The 15,145-nt window shown below is 26.6% G+C and overlaps 4 protein-coding genes across 4 annotated transcripts; 2 read left to right on the forward strand and 2 right to left on the reverse strand.

Annotated features, from left to right (window-relative positions):
* Window positions 1–375: 375 nt before the first annotated feature.
* On the forward strand, window positions 376–1,267 carry MKS88_004361 (uncharacterized protein; the record flags this gene model as incomplete). Its single annotated transcript, XM_067217531.1, has 2 exons — window positions 376–475; window positions 1,149–1,267. The coding sequence occupies 2 exons, from the start codon at window positions 376–378 to the stop codon at window positions 1,265–1,267; spliced, it is 219 nt and encodes a 72-aa protein (XP_067071950.1).
* A 23-nt stretch (window positions 1,268–1,290) lies between these two features.
* On the forward strand, window positions 1,291–3,753 carry MKS88_004362 (uncharacterized protein; the record flags this gene model as incomplete). The annotated part of the gene is made up of 1 exon (XM_067217532.1): window positions 1,291–3,753. One exon carries the CDS (start codon window positions 1,291–1,293, stop codon window positions 3,751–3,753), a length of 2,463 nt encoding a protein of 820 aa, XP_067071951.1.
* Window positions 3,754–5,531: 1,778 nt separating this feature from the next.
* On the reverse strand, window positions 5,532–8,237 carry MKS88_004363 (uncharacterized protein; the record flags this gene model as incomplete). The annotated part of the gene is made up of 2 exons (XM_067217534.1): window positions 5,532–5,616; window positions 5,797–8,237. The coding sequence occupies 2 exons, from the start codon at window positions 8,235–8,237 to the stop codon at window positions 5,532–5,534; spliced, it is 2,526 nt and encodes an 841-aa protein (XP_067071952.1).
* A 2,678-nt stretch (window positions 8,238–10,915) lies between these two features.
* Window positions 10,916–15,102, reverse strand: MKS88_004364 (CKK domain-containing protein; the record flags this gene model as incomplete). Its single annotated transcript, XM_067217535.1, has 7 exons — window positions 10,916–11,062; window positions 11,179–11,333; window positions 11,510–12,621; window positions 12,873–12,987; window positions 13,714–14,035; window positions 14,192–14,741; window positions 14,864–15,102. 7 exons carry the CDS (start codon window positions 15,100–15,102, stop codon window positions 10,916–10,918), a joined length of 2,640 nt encoding a protein of 879 aa, XP_067071953.1.
* Window positions 15,103–15,145: the final 43 nt, after the last annotated feature.

Genomic DNA, 15,145 nt, shown 5'->3' on the forward strand with positions numbered 1-15,145 from the left:
GAAGTAAACACCTACTGGGTGTTTACATGTATTGACCAAATATGGCATTACTCTAATTGTTCACAAATTATATAAAATAATATCACCTCAATAGAAAAAAAAAAAAAAAAAGGAGTAAAAAAAATTAAAAAAGAATAAAAAAAAGAATAAAAAAAAGAATAAAAAAAAGAATAAAAAAAAGAATAAAAAAAAGAATAAAAAAAAGAATAAAAAATATAAAAAAATAAATAAAAAAAAAAAAACATTCTACAACAATTCAACTGTTCAAATAAAATACTTTTCTTCCGATATAAAAATTTGATGCCAAAATATTAAAATGATATTGGAAAGGCGCATATAATTTTGTGCGTAATTATATCAGCAAAAAAAAAAAAAATGAACTGCATTAACCAAAATGAAACAAAACAAAGGGAGGCAAAAAATGGCAAAAATACTGATAGAATTACAATTAAACTAAAAAAATATGTAGCACTAAGTATTACTTATACATTTGTATTATATTTACTACAAATTTATATGCAAAAAAAAAAAAAAAAAAAAAAAATATACATATATAACGTATAACATATAATATTTAACATATATAATATATTCGCACAAACACAAAAGCTTGAATGATAAAAGGAGACATATTTTTATGAGAAAAAAAAGTAAGAAAAAAAAAAATATATATTTGTCACATTAATAAAAATTTGAGGTACTCAAAATAAAACAACCTTTTCATTTACATTTAATTTACATTAATAAAACATAGGAAGGTATTATATATTTAAGTATGTGCGTATGTATTTACGTATGTATATACGTACGTACGAATTTATAAATGTACGTAGTAATTATGTACTATGTATATATATATATATATATGTATGTAGTTCGCCCGTGTATATAATATGCATGTACAGTACCGTAGAATTACATTTAGCGACTAAACATATATTTACAATTTTTCGCTTACCTGTCAGAGGAAACTATACAAAAACGTGCCAAATTTTTTTTTTTTTTTTTTTTCTTCCCTTTTTACATAAATGTTTTAATAAAAAATATATTATTTCAGTTCTTTTTCCATCTGTGTTGTAAGCGAATAAAGCGTAAAAAAAAAAAAAAAAAAAGAGACCTATACAAGAACCTACGTTTGAAAAAAATAGAACTTCTGCATAGCAGAAACGTTAGCAGCAGTAATAACGACAACAATAACGATAACAACGACGACAGCGATAGTGATAGCAATACCACGAACATAATAATAATAATACTGCTTGGATAACAGGTTAACGGATGCTTCAAAAAATGTTGAACAACAATGGTTTTAATGGCGGCTTAAATCAAGTAAACGCATTTCAAAATAGTAGTGTTCCTTCCCAAAATAGTAGTAGCCACATTCAAAATAGTAGTGCCCTATTTCCAAACAGAGCTAATAAGACCCCTAACCTCTGTAATAGCATGTTTGTAAGCAATAATAATAACTTTTGGAATGGTATGAAAAACACAAATAGTAATATTAATGACTCTACTGAAGGGGTTATTAACAGTATGTATGTAGATGAACATTTTAACAGAGGCCCCCTGGCGCATGACTATAGTAGTAATAGTAACATGCTTGGTAATAGCATAAATAACAATATAGATATTAATAATTTACAAAGTAATATTAATTTTTTTATGAACAATGAAGAAGGACGAAACTACAACAACCAAGATGTTTTGTTTACTCAAGTTAAACAAAATGTTTCAATTTTTGGAAATAGACCCAAAAATAGCCCTCTGTTTAATAATGTGACAAGAGAAAATAGGGCCGAAAATAGGGCCGAAAATAGAAGCGAAAATAGGGCCGAAAATAGAAGCGAATATAGGGGCGAATATAGAAGCGAATATAGGGGCGAATATAGAGGCGCAAAAAGAAGCCAGAGTAGGGGCACAAGGAAGGGCGAAATTAAAAGCGAATTTAAAAACGAAAATAAAAATGACATTATGAACGAAATTACAAACAACAGTTGGAACGAAGGTAGAAACGAATCCCCTCACTTTCGATTCAACGATTTTGTAAGTAGAGATAAGTCAATATTTGGTAACAGGTTGAGGGAAGGAAAATTCCTTTTCACACATATGAAAAATGTAAATCCAGTTTCATTATCAATGAATGATCCAAATGTTAATTATTCTACGAATGCCAATGTACTACACGTAGGTAATCAAGATGGTAGCAATTATGCTACTGTTAATTATGATTTAAAGAATTGTTCTTCCGGCATGTACAGTGCATGTAATAACAATGGTATTATGGCCAAAAATGCCGGTATCGTAACAAACGCGCAGAACGGCCTAACTTTCAACGCATATGATAATGTTAGCAGTAGCAATTTGAACGGGGGTAATGTGAATGGAAGTGGTGCTAATAATGGTCTCTTTTCGAATGCACATAGCTGTTTACCACCTAGGGGCAGTGAACTAGGCTCAGGGGGGTTCAATTCCATTAACATTTCCGATAATTTCCCCAATAACATTCATAACCCATACCTATTTCCCAACAGTGCAACGAATAGTGAACCTATGCAGGTTAACTATGCTCTGTTCAACGGAGGGAATGGGACAAATATCCATGCCAATTTACCATACAATCATAATGAATCAAATAGTTTAGCCAATTATTCGAATTTTTTACAAAACATTAATAGTAATAGTAATAACAATATTAATAATAATATTATTAATAATAATAATATTAATAATAATATTAATAATAATATTAATAATAATATTAATAATAATAATAATATTAATAATAATATTAATAATAATAATAATAATAATATTAATAATAATAATAATAATAATAATAATATGTTATTCCAAAATGGTAGCTGCACAAACAGCATGAACAGTGGAAATCACTTTGCGCTGAATAACTCAAACGTAATGGGTTCGGATGGTCTTGTAGCGAGTAGCAGTCATTTAAATAACTTGAACAAGAACAATGCATTCTACAGTAATATTAGCAGTGGTGTTATAGGCAATGTTAGTGGTGTCGGCAAAATGGAGCAGGGGAAAAACTTAAGTTGTAACAGCCTCAAACGTAGTAGCCAAGTTGTTGTTGGAAACACAAACTTAAGCAATCCTTTTAATTATAATGGAAATTCTCATTTCCCTGTAGGAGGACAAAATGATACTACAAAAAATGAATTAAACGAAATGGTAAGTCAAATTCAATTTAACAATAATAACGATAATAGTAATGATAATAATAATAATAATGATAGTAACAAATTAAATGAAATACCCTTCACCAATGAAAATGAAATTTTGTTTGAACAAAATTATATACAGAATAACCTAAAGAAGAGAATACTCTTTTTTAATGAAAATTTTATTAAATCGTTAGAATCAATTAATAATCATAATTTAAATAGTTATAATGAAAACAGGTCTACTATATATACCTTTCCATGTTCAGAACCTTTTAATAATGCTATATTTTATATAAAAGGAATTGAAGAATGTAAAAATGGAGATCGCTTTGATGTTGACAATGCATTATATAATAAAATTATTTTAAAAAATAATACATTTGAGTTTACTGTTTTAAAAAATATTAATAACAATGAAAAAATAAATCATGAAGATATTGCTTTAGATATATATTACCCATTATTACATGTAGAAAAAATAAAATTTAGACAACCCCTCACAGCTGAAATTTCAAACCAGCAAATACACACACCATTTGAATTAGGAAAAATACCAACAGTTATTTAGAGCATGTTTTTGAAGAAATTTACTGCTTTTAGAAATTTTCGTTTTTGCTTGGATGTGATAGATTCCCCCGTCGATTTGCTTGTACAGGGGCATGTGTTATTTTATCAACTTGTGTGTTTACATAGTTTTTACTCGTGCATTCATGTTCTTTTTACTCTTGCATTTATGTTCTTTTTACTCTTGCATTTATGTTCTTTTTACTCGTGCATTTACATTGTTTTTACTCGTACATTTACGATGTTTTCACGTCTATATTTACTTTGTACGTACTTCTGCACGTACGCTGTTTTCACTCCTGTATTTACTTTTTTTTTTTCGTGCAAAACTTCTTAACAACTGTATTGACACATGTGTATGTGTTTAATATTTGTTTCAGTTGCCCACACAACATTTTTGTGTAATTAAAAACATTTGATTTAACTCTCTGCTTGCCATCATATACTTAAAATATGTATATGCTAAAGTATAAAACTTGTGCACATACATTAACATGTACATGTGCGTACGTTTTATTTATATCCCTTAATTATTTCCCCACCTCTTCCCCCGCTTTTTTATTTTTCATTTTTTACACTTATTAAAAGTTTTGTACATATATATTTTACATATTACATATTACATATTATATATTACATTTTATACAACAATTCGCGTGTTTATGTAGATGATATTTAAACGTCCCCAAACATGCATACACACACTTTAATGAAAAATAAAATTATACCAATTTATTTGTTAAATAATTTTTCAAATTATATTAGAAAAAAAAAAAAAAAAAGGAAAAGTCGTAAAATCGTAAAGTCGTAAAATCGTAAAATCGTAAAATCGTAAAATCGTAAAGTCGTAAAGTCGTAAAATCGTAAAATCGTAAAATCGTAAAGTCGTAAAATCGTAAAATCGTAAAATAAGGCAAATAAAGTCATGATTATGTAAACATAACGTGAGAGAAAAATCAGTTAGTCTTAATTTTTTGTAAAAGAGGTAATTAAGAAGGGACACCACTTTATACACTTTATAGTATGAGAATAAAGACAGCCGCATCAGAAAAAATATAATATAAAATTAAGTCAGTCAAGTTCGGATTAAGTCAAATTATGCCAATATATGTCAAGGAAGTTCGAATTATGTCGAATTAAATCAAATTAAACAATGTCGAATAATAAACAGTTTTCAAAAAGCACTACTTTTATTAATAATATATATTATACGTAGAATAATAACTACTATTAATAAAAAAAAAAAAAAAAAAAAAAAAAGTGCACTATTTTAGATGATGCACTCTTAATATAAAACTGAGTAGTGTATTCGCATGTATACATGTACATATACATATACGGATAGATATATACTCAGCGCAAATAAGTGAATTACTGTCATTTTGAATTTGATACCGAATCATAAGGACTTCACAGAAATACAACAAAATAACAAAAGGATGAAATTCATACAAATATAAACCATTAACATGAAATTTGCACTAAAAAATAAAATACGCATACATAGATATATATATATGTATGTATGTATGTATGTATGTATGTATATATGTATATACATATATATATATATACATACCAATAGCCACACGCGCATATTAATAAGTAACGTTTTATAAAAAAATAAACACATAATGTACCTCCTCAGTATGTAATAAACGCACAAACTGTTGAGAAAAAAATAAATTAATATAGACTACAAAAGTATAAGCTTTCAAGTGAATATATGAATTGATATGCATATATACAATTATATATATGCGCGAATTTGAAATAAAAGCATTAGGCCTTTTGGGATTCTTTTAACGTTTCACTTAAAAATGATAGGGGCATCACACTAGGGCTCCGTAACCAATATCCCAAATACCTGAGAAGTGTATATACAAAAAAAAGAAAAAAAAAAAAGTACATACTTTCAATATATAAGAAGCACACGCCACTGATAAATCCTTCATCCCGATAAACCAAAAAAAAAAAAAAAAAAAAAAAAAAAAAAGAACTCTATATAATCTGCTATGCATTCCTTGGAAGAACCTCATCTGTAGACCTAAACCAATTAAGAACATAATTGTAGTAACTGGAAGCAGTATTTGTAGCCTCCGAAATAAACTCATTAAGTGTTGCAGCATTGTCCATTTCATCATCATAATTATCATAAGATTCTCTATATTTAATCATAATTCTTTTTAAACTTCCACATTTACCAGATATATAATATGCAATAGTAAATATATCACTATAATCTTCTTCACATAACCTACCTCTATAACTTTTATATTTCCTTGACGGATGTCCAATAGCAGAAGGAAGAGATAAACTATTGGTATATCTTTGATTAGTATTAGCTATATTATATTCTTGTAATATATTTCTATGACTTTGTACAGGGTTATATAAATACCCCTCAATATTATCAAATATGACATCAAAACCTATAATTAATTTTTGAAGATTTTCCATTGTATATAACACTTTGTATAAACCTTGTAATCCTAAAATGGTAAAATCAAAAACAAACTTCCAAACCCAATGATCATGATGTAAAGGGTAATAACAAATCTCAAACTTTTTTAATAATGGAAATGAGCAATTACGAAATATATGTAACCATTCTAATGTTTGACATCCTATTATTGTCAATTTTTCTAATTTTTTAAATACACATGGACATAATGCAAAAGGTTCATGTCTAGGTGTATTATCATTCATAAAATATTCTGGGGATAATAATTCTAAAGTTTTTAAGTTCGATACATTTTGAAATATGATTGCTGCTACTTCATGTATATACATTCCATTTCCTGAGTAAATTTTTTCTGATGTGTTAATATGTTTAATATGCTTCATTTGATGTAAATAATACTGTCTTTTATAAATTGGTAAATTTGACCATTTTTCATCAAGATTTAACTTTTTAACATATATAAATACATCAATTCGATTATTGATAACCTCACTTGTTAATTTGTTTACTAACTCATACTCTAAAATTTTTTCTGCGCTTAAAAAATTTAGGCATTTTACATACGCATCTTGGGATAACGGGAAGGTATTTCTATTGTTCTCGCATTCTACTTCATTTTTTTTCAAAAGTACAACCCCATTTTGGCAGACACTTCTATTTTCATTTTGGCAGACACTTCTATTTTCATTTTGGCAGACACATCTATTTTCATTTTGGCATATATTTTCCTTTTCATTTACTTCTGTTCCCGCTTCATTCTTTATTTCATTACCCTCTGATTTTATTAAAAACACATTTTTGAAATTATTTTTTAGGGCATCCCAAAAGTTAAAAGATTGCTCTATTTCAATCCAGTTCCCACTCTCCTCATTGTCTTCTTTTTCTGACGTCTCAATGTCATCATTGTCATGTCTTTTGCCGCATGTCACGTCGTCATTAATTCTGTCATTCATTCTGTCACTCATTCTGTCATTAATTCTGTCATTCATTCTGTCACTCATTCTGTCATTCATTCTGTCATTCATTCTGTCATTCATTCTGTCATTCATTCTGTCACTCATACCGCTAATTATGTCATTTTCAATATGATCGTTCAAGTTGCTACTCACAGAATTATTTATGTCCCTGTGTATGTTGCTACTTTCATTTTTGACAATGTTTATATCATCATTATTTGTTTCATTATTTATGCCGTTACTTTTGTCTCCATTTATGCCTTCAACTTTGTCTCCATTTATGCCTTTAATTTTGTCTCCATTTATGCCTTTAATTTTGTCACTATTTATTCCATTACATGCAACATCAATGGTGTCATCACTAATATTTTCCCCTTTGATCACACGTTTGCTTATGTCACTAGGAGCACTGTCATTCGTGCCATTACTCTTATGACCATTCATGTCATTCTTTATGTTATTGTTCATTTCACTCAGTGTAATACTATTTTTTTTTTTTCTTCTATCAACTACTGAGTTATCATGATTCAAATCTTTGTTAGCATTTTTATGGTCATTATGAATATTGTTCTTATAAATAATATTTTTAATACCACTATTGCTCATGTCGTAATATTTTTTGTGATATTTCACACATTCCTTTTCATAATATTTATGAGAAAAAATTTCCATTCTGGAAATTTTGTTATTCTGTTCCCCTTTAGAATAAGTCTTTTTTAATTGCTCATCATTATATTTTATTATATTTTCTCCTTTTGTAGTAATATTTTTTACCTTTTCATCCTTCTTCATATTGTCACTGGATGAATTCTTAGCAAGTGCTTTATCACTATGCTTTTTCCCATCCGTGTAATTGTATCTGTTTAAAGTGTTATCATCCATATTTTTATCTTGTATTGTTTCATTGAATCTATCAAATTGATGTATAGTCTCGTTTGGGTTATCTCTATTTTTTGGAGTACATTCTAAATATACCGAATCTTTGTATTTGTCTTTACTTAGTTCTTTAATATATTTCGAACAATATATCTTTACATTCTCCTTAATATTCCGATTTGTTTTTTCCATATTTATATTGTAACTTCTAGCTCCCTGTTCTAATAATTGTTATAAGAAATTATATTTTTTGTAAAAAAAGTTATTTGATCCTTTTTATTCTATTTAATTTTTGGTCGCCCACTTGTTTCTCTGAGTAAATTATATTTGCTCTTTCTAATGAATTATCAGTTGTACTGTTACTATTATGTCAAAGGATATAATTTATTAAGAGTTCTTTGCTTTATTATTATAATCTAAGAACTTCTTTCTCGTAATTTATTATGATATTTATAAGGACTATGTTCTATTATTTGTTCGCGTAATATTATGGTTTTTTTTAAATTTTGTCTTTGATTTATATTTTAAATTTTTACTGAAAAAATATTCCGCGCTTGTGTCTTTTTTGAAATATTATCCTTTGAACTAATTTCATTATTCTTTAAATTCAGTAATATATCTTTTTCTGAATTTTTTATTATTTTATTATTTAAAATTTTCTCTTTTTTATAAATAGCATTAACATTTGTTTTATCAAGAGAAATGCCTAATGATTTTTTTTTTTTTTTTTTTTGTCAGTAGGACTTCCCTTTACGGAACAAGGAAATTCTTCAGTTATCTTTTGCTTTTTCCTTCCTTATTATTACTTATTACTAATTTCATTTTATATTTTTGTCTACTAGCCATTTTTTTTTTTTTATTTTTTTTTTTTTTTTTCCCCCTTAATTCATTAGCTAATGTTAGCCATATTTGAAAAGGTGAATAATTATAGAATTTTCATTAATTTAAATTTTTATAAAAAAAAGTTACTAAGCTATAGTATTTAAATTATTCAAATTAAAAGATAAAATGATAGAATAGTAAGACTGTTAAGAAAATTAAAAAGTAAATAATTAAGATTAAAATAATTAACATTAAAATAATTAAGATTAAAACGATTAGGATTAAAACGATTAAGATTAAAACGATTAAGATTAAAACGATTAAGATTAAAACGATTAAGATTAAAACGATTAAGATTAAAACGATTAAGATTAAAACGATTAAGATTAAAATGATTAAGATTAAAATAATTAACATTAAAATAATTAACATTAAAGCAATATGTAAAAAGTTTTCAAAAAGGGAAAAATATTAACATGGAAAATAAACTTCAAAAGGAAATCATTATGTGTAGACTAAATCAAGAAGAATTAACAAAAAAAAAAAGGAAGAAGGTTCAATGAACATTCATGCGTGTTAATAAATTAATATTGTGATATTACGATGATGTTACTTTCATAATCTTTTTTACATTATATAATAGTGTCTTACTTTTTTAAAATATTTCATTTTCCATGTATATAAATACCTATATATATATATGTATATATATATATATATATATATATATATATATATATATATATATATATATATACGTATAGAGAGAGAGAGCAACATGCAAAGGGTAAAAAAAAACCTGCGGGGAGAAGCGGGAGGAGAAAAGAATTGTAGAAATATCTTGTGTGTGAACATTTTAAGTTAACACAATTTTTTTTTTTTTTTTTTGGGTGTGCTAATATAGCATCATGTAAGTTGGAAAAAGGTGATGAAACTAAAAGAAAAAATTTCGTTGTAACTTATTTTAATCTTTTTACCATATTTTTTTTTTTTTTTTCTTTTATCTGTTTTGAAAAGGGTTAAGGTTGCGATATTCACTTAATAATTAATGTATAATAAATGATCAACATTCAAAATTATTTCTATTCATTCATTCATTCATTCATTTTTTTGTCTATTTAATTGTTCGATTGATTATTTATTTGCTTTTTTTTTTTTTTTTTTATCATGTACAAGTTATAAATTTTTATGTTAAACAGCTAAAATATATCATCTTAAAAAAAAAAAAAAAAAAAATTATGAACGTTAAATAAAAAGAACAAAAAATAACATAAAAATTAAAAATGTCTTTATAACGAAATCGACAATTTTCCTTTATACATTTTTTCTTAATGTTATGTTTTAAGAAAAGAAATATAATTGGTGTGTACAGTAAAATAGAGGAAAGAAAAACTCCTTTTCTTTTTCTTGTTTCTTTATAGTTGTATTGTGCACTATTTTTGGTTTCTTATATCAGATAACAAATTGCTCTATGTAACTACTCATCTGGTCTTATGTTATGCGATTTATACGTATAAGTTGTGTATATGTGTGTGTATATGTGTGTGTATATGTATGTGTGTATGTATGTGTATATGTGTGTGTATATGTATGTGTATATGTGTGTGTATATATGTGTATATATGTGTGTATATGTGTGTATACGTGCGTAAATGTGTGTGTATATACATGCGCGTATATTACTTTTTTTGTTTCACAATTTGCAACACAGAGAGATGTGAGTCAAAAAAGGCAAAATGTAAAAATTAAACTATTTAAAATGTAAGTTTTTGTTTAAAGGGAATAACATTTGCATATTTAAGCGTAATATACATACATATATAAATATGTATATATATATTTATATACATATATATATATGTATATTTTTTTTTATGCCTTTTTTGTCTCGTCGCAAGCCAGTAAATTGTCCGGAATACACGTTGCACATATCATAAACAATGGCAGTTTATAATAAAAGAAGTAATAGTAAAAGTATATACCTTTTTAATTTATGAATTCAAATACCCATGGAATAATGCATATTTGTTTTCGTTATATTGCTCTTTTTAAATTAACTCTACTGCGTCAGTTATTCCGCTGAAACCTCGTGCATTTTCAAGCTCTTTAAAGCTTTGATAAAATATGTCGTACTTATAAAAAATTTTAACTTTTCTTGAAACTAAATATCGAGGGGCCACCTTTTTCCCATACACCTAAGCCAGTATGTATATACGAAATAATGTGAAATATATAAATTAATTTTTTTAGAAAAAAGAAAAAAAATAGTTTACAAAATGATCAAATTATATATAACAGCTAATTTAATTACCTTCTCAAATACAGAAAAGTCATTCAAACCGTACAAAGCTTCTAAGTGAGGTTTCTTTATATTCTTAGTTATCAACAAAATGAAATTTTTGTACTCCACTAATTCGACGTCTATTTTAAATAGAAAATTTTGCAGAGCCGTAAAATTTTGGGGTTCTAACAGAAGGTGTAAAAAAATGTAAATATGCTCATGTATATGTGTGAAATGAAAATTAGAATCGACCACTTCTACTACTACGGCTACGAATGCTGCTACCTTTGTTACTACTTCTACCTCTACAAATGCTGATTAACTATTCTTGCTTTTCTACATTAAATTCCATTTTTTGTACTGTTCAAGAGGGTTTGCTTTAAGGCTTGTATGACGGAGTCCCTATTAGAAATTACATTTAATTCTTTGTTTATGTCATAATATAACACAAGTGTTTTTTTACTATTTTTCACATTATCAGGGCAATCGTTTGAAATTCTTTCATTTTTCGACATATTTTTTCTTATAGCAATATCGTCGCTTTCTAAGTTAAGTGCGTTGAACTTTAAATCATCCTTTAATAAAAACTTTTTTGTTTCCTTTTTAGTTTTTTTGTCTATAACATTTAAGTAATCATTTTTAAAGGCATCACTTAAAGTATCCCTTTCTTTATGAGTTAAATTTGATATATTGTCTCTACTGTTAAGATTATATGATTCTCTTAAATTTCCCTTGTTGGATTCATATTTATTTAAGTATTTGTTAAAAGGTATGTTCTTTCTTTTACCAAAATCATTATATAAATTTGTTTTTGTATTAACAGGTAAGGTTTTATTTTTATGTAAAACATCTGTTCTATCGCTTTTATGATTGATAATTATTTCATTCAATTCATCGTTAACATTTAAAATATGTTCATTTTTCTTCTGACCTTGCTTTTTTGTCATACTAATAATATTTTTTTCAATTTTATACATATTATTTTTTAACGCTTCTTCATAATTATCTTGTGCATCAGCATAATGTGAGCAAGCTGTTTCTACATCTTCGGTGTTGTAACTGTTGAACCTGTTTTTATAATTATTTTCATTTTTTTTTATATCACCTTGGTAAGTATCCTTTTTAGGTATTTTTTCATTAACTACTTTACTACCATCGTATTTATGATTACTTCCTCCGCTTCTACCAGCATACGTTTCATACATTGTATATTCTTCACTTCTATTTGGACTATCATTTTTTTCATCTTTTTTACTTGTTATTCCTTGTACATCGTTATCTATTTTACCATAACATTTTTCATATCTTATTTTATTATAATCTTCTCTTTTTATATTGAACTTTTCATTTTCCTTATTCTGTTCATTTTGATATAATATATTTCTTGGTATTTTGAAGGATTTGTTTTTGTTTAATTGTTGAAGCATGTAAATAGCTTCTCTGCTAGTCTCGTCTGGTATAATAGTATTATCCCTGAACAAATGTTAACAAAAGACAAATTACACATGTTATCTCTTTCAAATTATTGATTAATGGGGGGGCTTAGGTAAATTAATGATATTATTGTTCTTTGCTTTTTCCATATACACGAGTTTTATCGAAACGTTTTAAAGGAGGTACACATACGAATATGTACATATATAAGTACATATATGTGCATATGTTTATATGTATATATCCATTCATGCATGTGTGCTTTTCTACAGTTACGCACTGTGAGTAACCTTAAATTTTGCTGATCAGCAGAAATAAATCGCATTTTATTTATTGGCGCGTTATTGTTGCTGCATCTACTAAAATCTCCATCCTTCTTAGTCTTAGGGATTTTAAAAACTACTTCTACATAAAAAAATAAAAAAAATAAAATAAAATAATGGTATGTTACACTAATTGGAATAGCACAATTTATGAGTGTCGTTATTTCTCTATATATTTATATGTTTATATATTTATGTCATTCTAATTATATTTCTTATTATATTTCTAATTAAGGCAAAAATACAGCGTCTATAAGAATTCATTTGAAGGCTCAAGCTTTCGTTCCCCTATAATGTTTACTGTAGTGCTAACCAAAATAGTGACAAGGATATCTAAATTTTTTTAAAATTAAAGCAACTACATTTATCTATTTACGCTATTCATACTGTTTATGTATATTTATAAATATTAATAGCAATATCTTTTTCTCCTTCACTTAAATAATAATAGTGATATAAGGTGTTACATAAATGCAGAGAGACGCTTTAATAAACTGTAATAACATTTTAAAATTATATAAAATTACATACAATAGTATAAAATAGTACAAAATAGTCCGAAATAGAATAAAATAGTACAAAATAGTCTGAAATAGAATAAAATAGTACAAAATAGTCTGAAATAGCATAAAATAGTCTAATAAAACAGTATAAACATATATAAACTAAACAAAAGCTGTACGTGAAGAACTACTAAGCGCGATGGTAGCCTATACCGAATGGTGGTAATTATATATAATACATACATGTATATATATTCAGACATGTATGCATGCACAAATGAGTTAATTACTCTATGCATGTATACTTTTTAGGAGAAAAATTTGATAGATGTATATCTTTTTTAGGAATTCATTTAATTCTTGTCTGGACTGAAACATTTTTTCACAGTTGAATGTTACATTTTTAATGTGATTGGATAAAATAGAAACAGTAGTTTCTATTTCAGGATATTTGGCTTTTATTCTTCTTAAATATTTCATAATTTTTATTATTTTCTCATATTTATTTAATATTTCTTCCTCTGTTTTTCTACTACATAAGCTGTTACTGCTTTTGAATATTTTCATATCTACCGAACGGCTATTTTCCATGTTATATTCAGTGAAATTGCCTTCGGATTGGTCCCTCTACAAATAAAGGTATAAAAAAGAGGCATGCTGTTATTTACACTGTTAAGGGGTTTTATGGCTGGCGCTTAGGCAGCCAATAATTGGTTCTGCGCAGTTGTAATTGCTGCTAAGCACTAATAATTCCTAATGTTTCAATTACTAATATATGTTAACCAAGTAGCTACTACCCCTCCTTTCCTCGCTACAGGGCGCATTACTGGGGATAGGACATTGTTTTGACTTTTCTGTATTGAACACTGAGCTAGGTTCACCTTGAGCATCTTCATTATTGCAATTACTATTCCAATAATTATGCCTATCATTATGCTTATCACTATAATTGTCATTATTATTGTCGCTGTTATCCCCCGTTTTACTGACAAAGGATGAGAGGAGTTTACTTCTTTTTTTCCCTCTCTCCTTATCGTTCAGTTGAGTAGTCAGATAACTACATGTGATATGTTTTTTATTTTTGTCAACTTCCTCCCTATCGTTTATTATTTTATCAAATAAATTTAAGTTATCTACTAAATCATTATCATATGTAATTCTTTGAGAAAAATTCATAAATTTTGTTATTTCATTTTTTGAAGAATTTTCAGAAATATCTGAACAGTAGCTACTACTGTCGGAGGTAGACCAATTGCTTGGGATGTTATATTCATTTTGGTAACACCTATTTTTGATTTCTTTTTTTTTGTTACAATTAACATGATTAGGGTTACTTGCTAAGTTCACATAATAACAAGTGTCGTCATAATAATATTTTTTTTTTTTTTTTTATAGCCCTCATTATTAATTTTATTTTTATGTAAATTATTGTTATTTGTTATATTATTCAAATACAAGCTTTTTTTAATGCTGTCTTTATTTTCTAATATTTCTTCCAAATTGTAATTCACCTCTAAATTTAAGTCGATGTAATTATGTCTATGTTTATGTTTATGTCTACAATTTTTTAGTAAGATTTCATAATTTATATAAAAAGGATATTCTATATTCGTTTCATTTTTACACAAGATATTTTTATTAATTTCATGTGGGTAGCATTTTTGTAATTCTATATTTTTCTCACTTCTTTTCATCTTATTTTTGTTACTCAATATATGATATACAAATACAGCACGC

Source organism: Plasmodium brasilianum, chromosome 12 (assembly GCF_023973825.1).
Source record: "Plasmodium brasilianum strain Bolivian I chromosome 12, whole genome shotgun sequence".
NCBI lineage: Eukaryota > Apicomplexa > Aconoidasida > Haemosporida > Plasmodiidae > Plasmodium > Plasmodium brasilianum.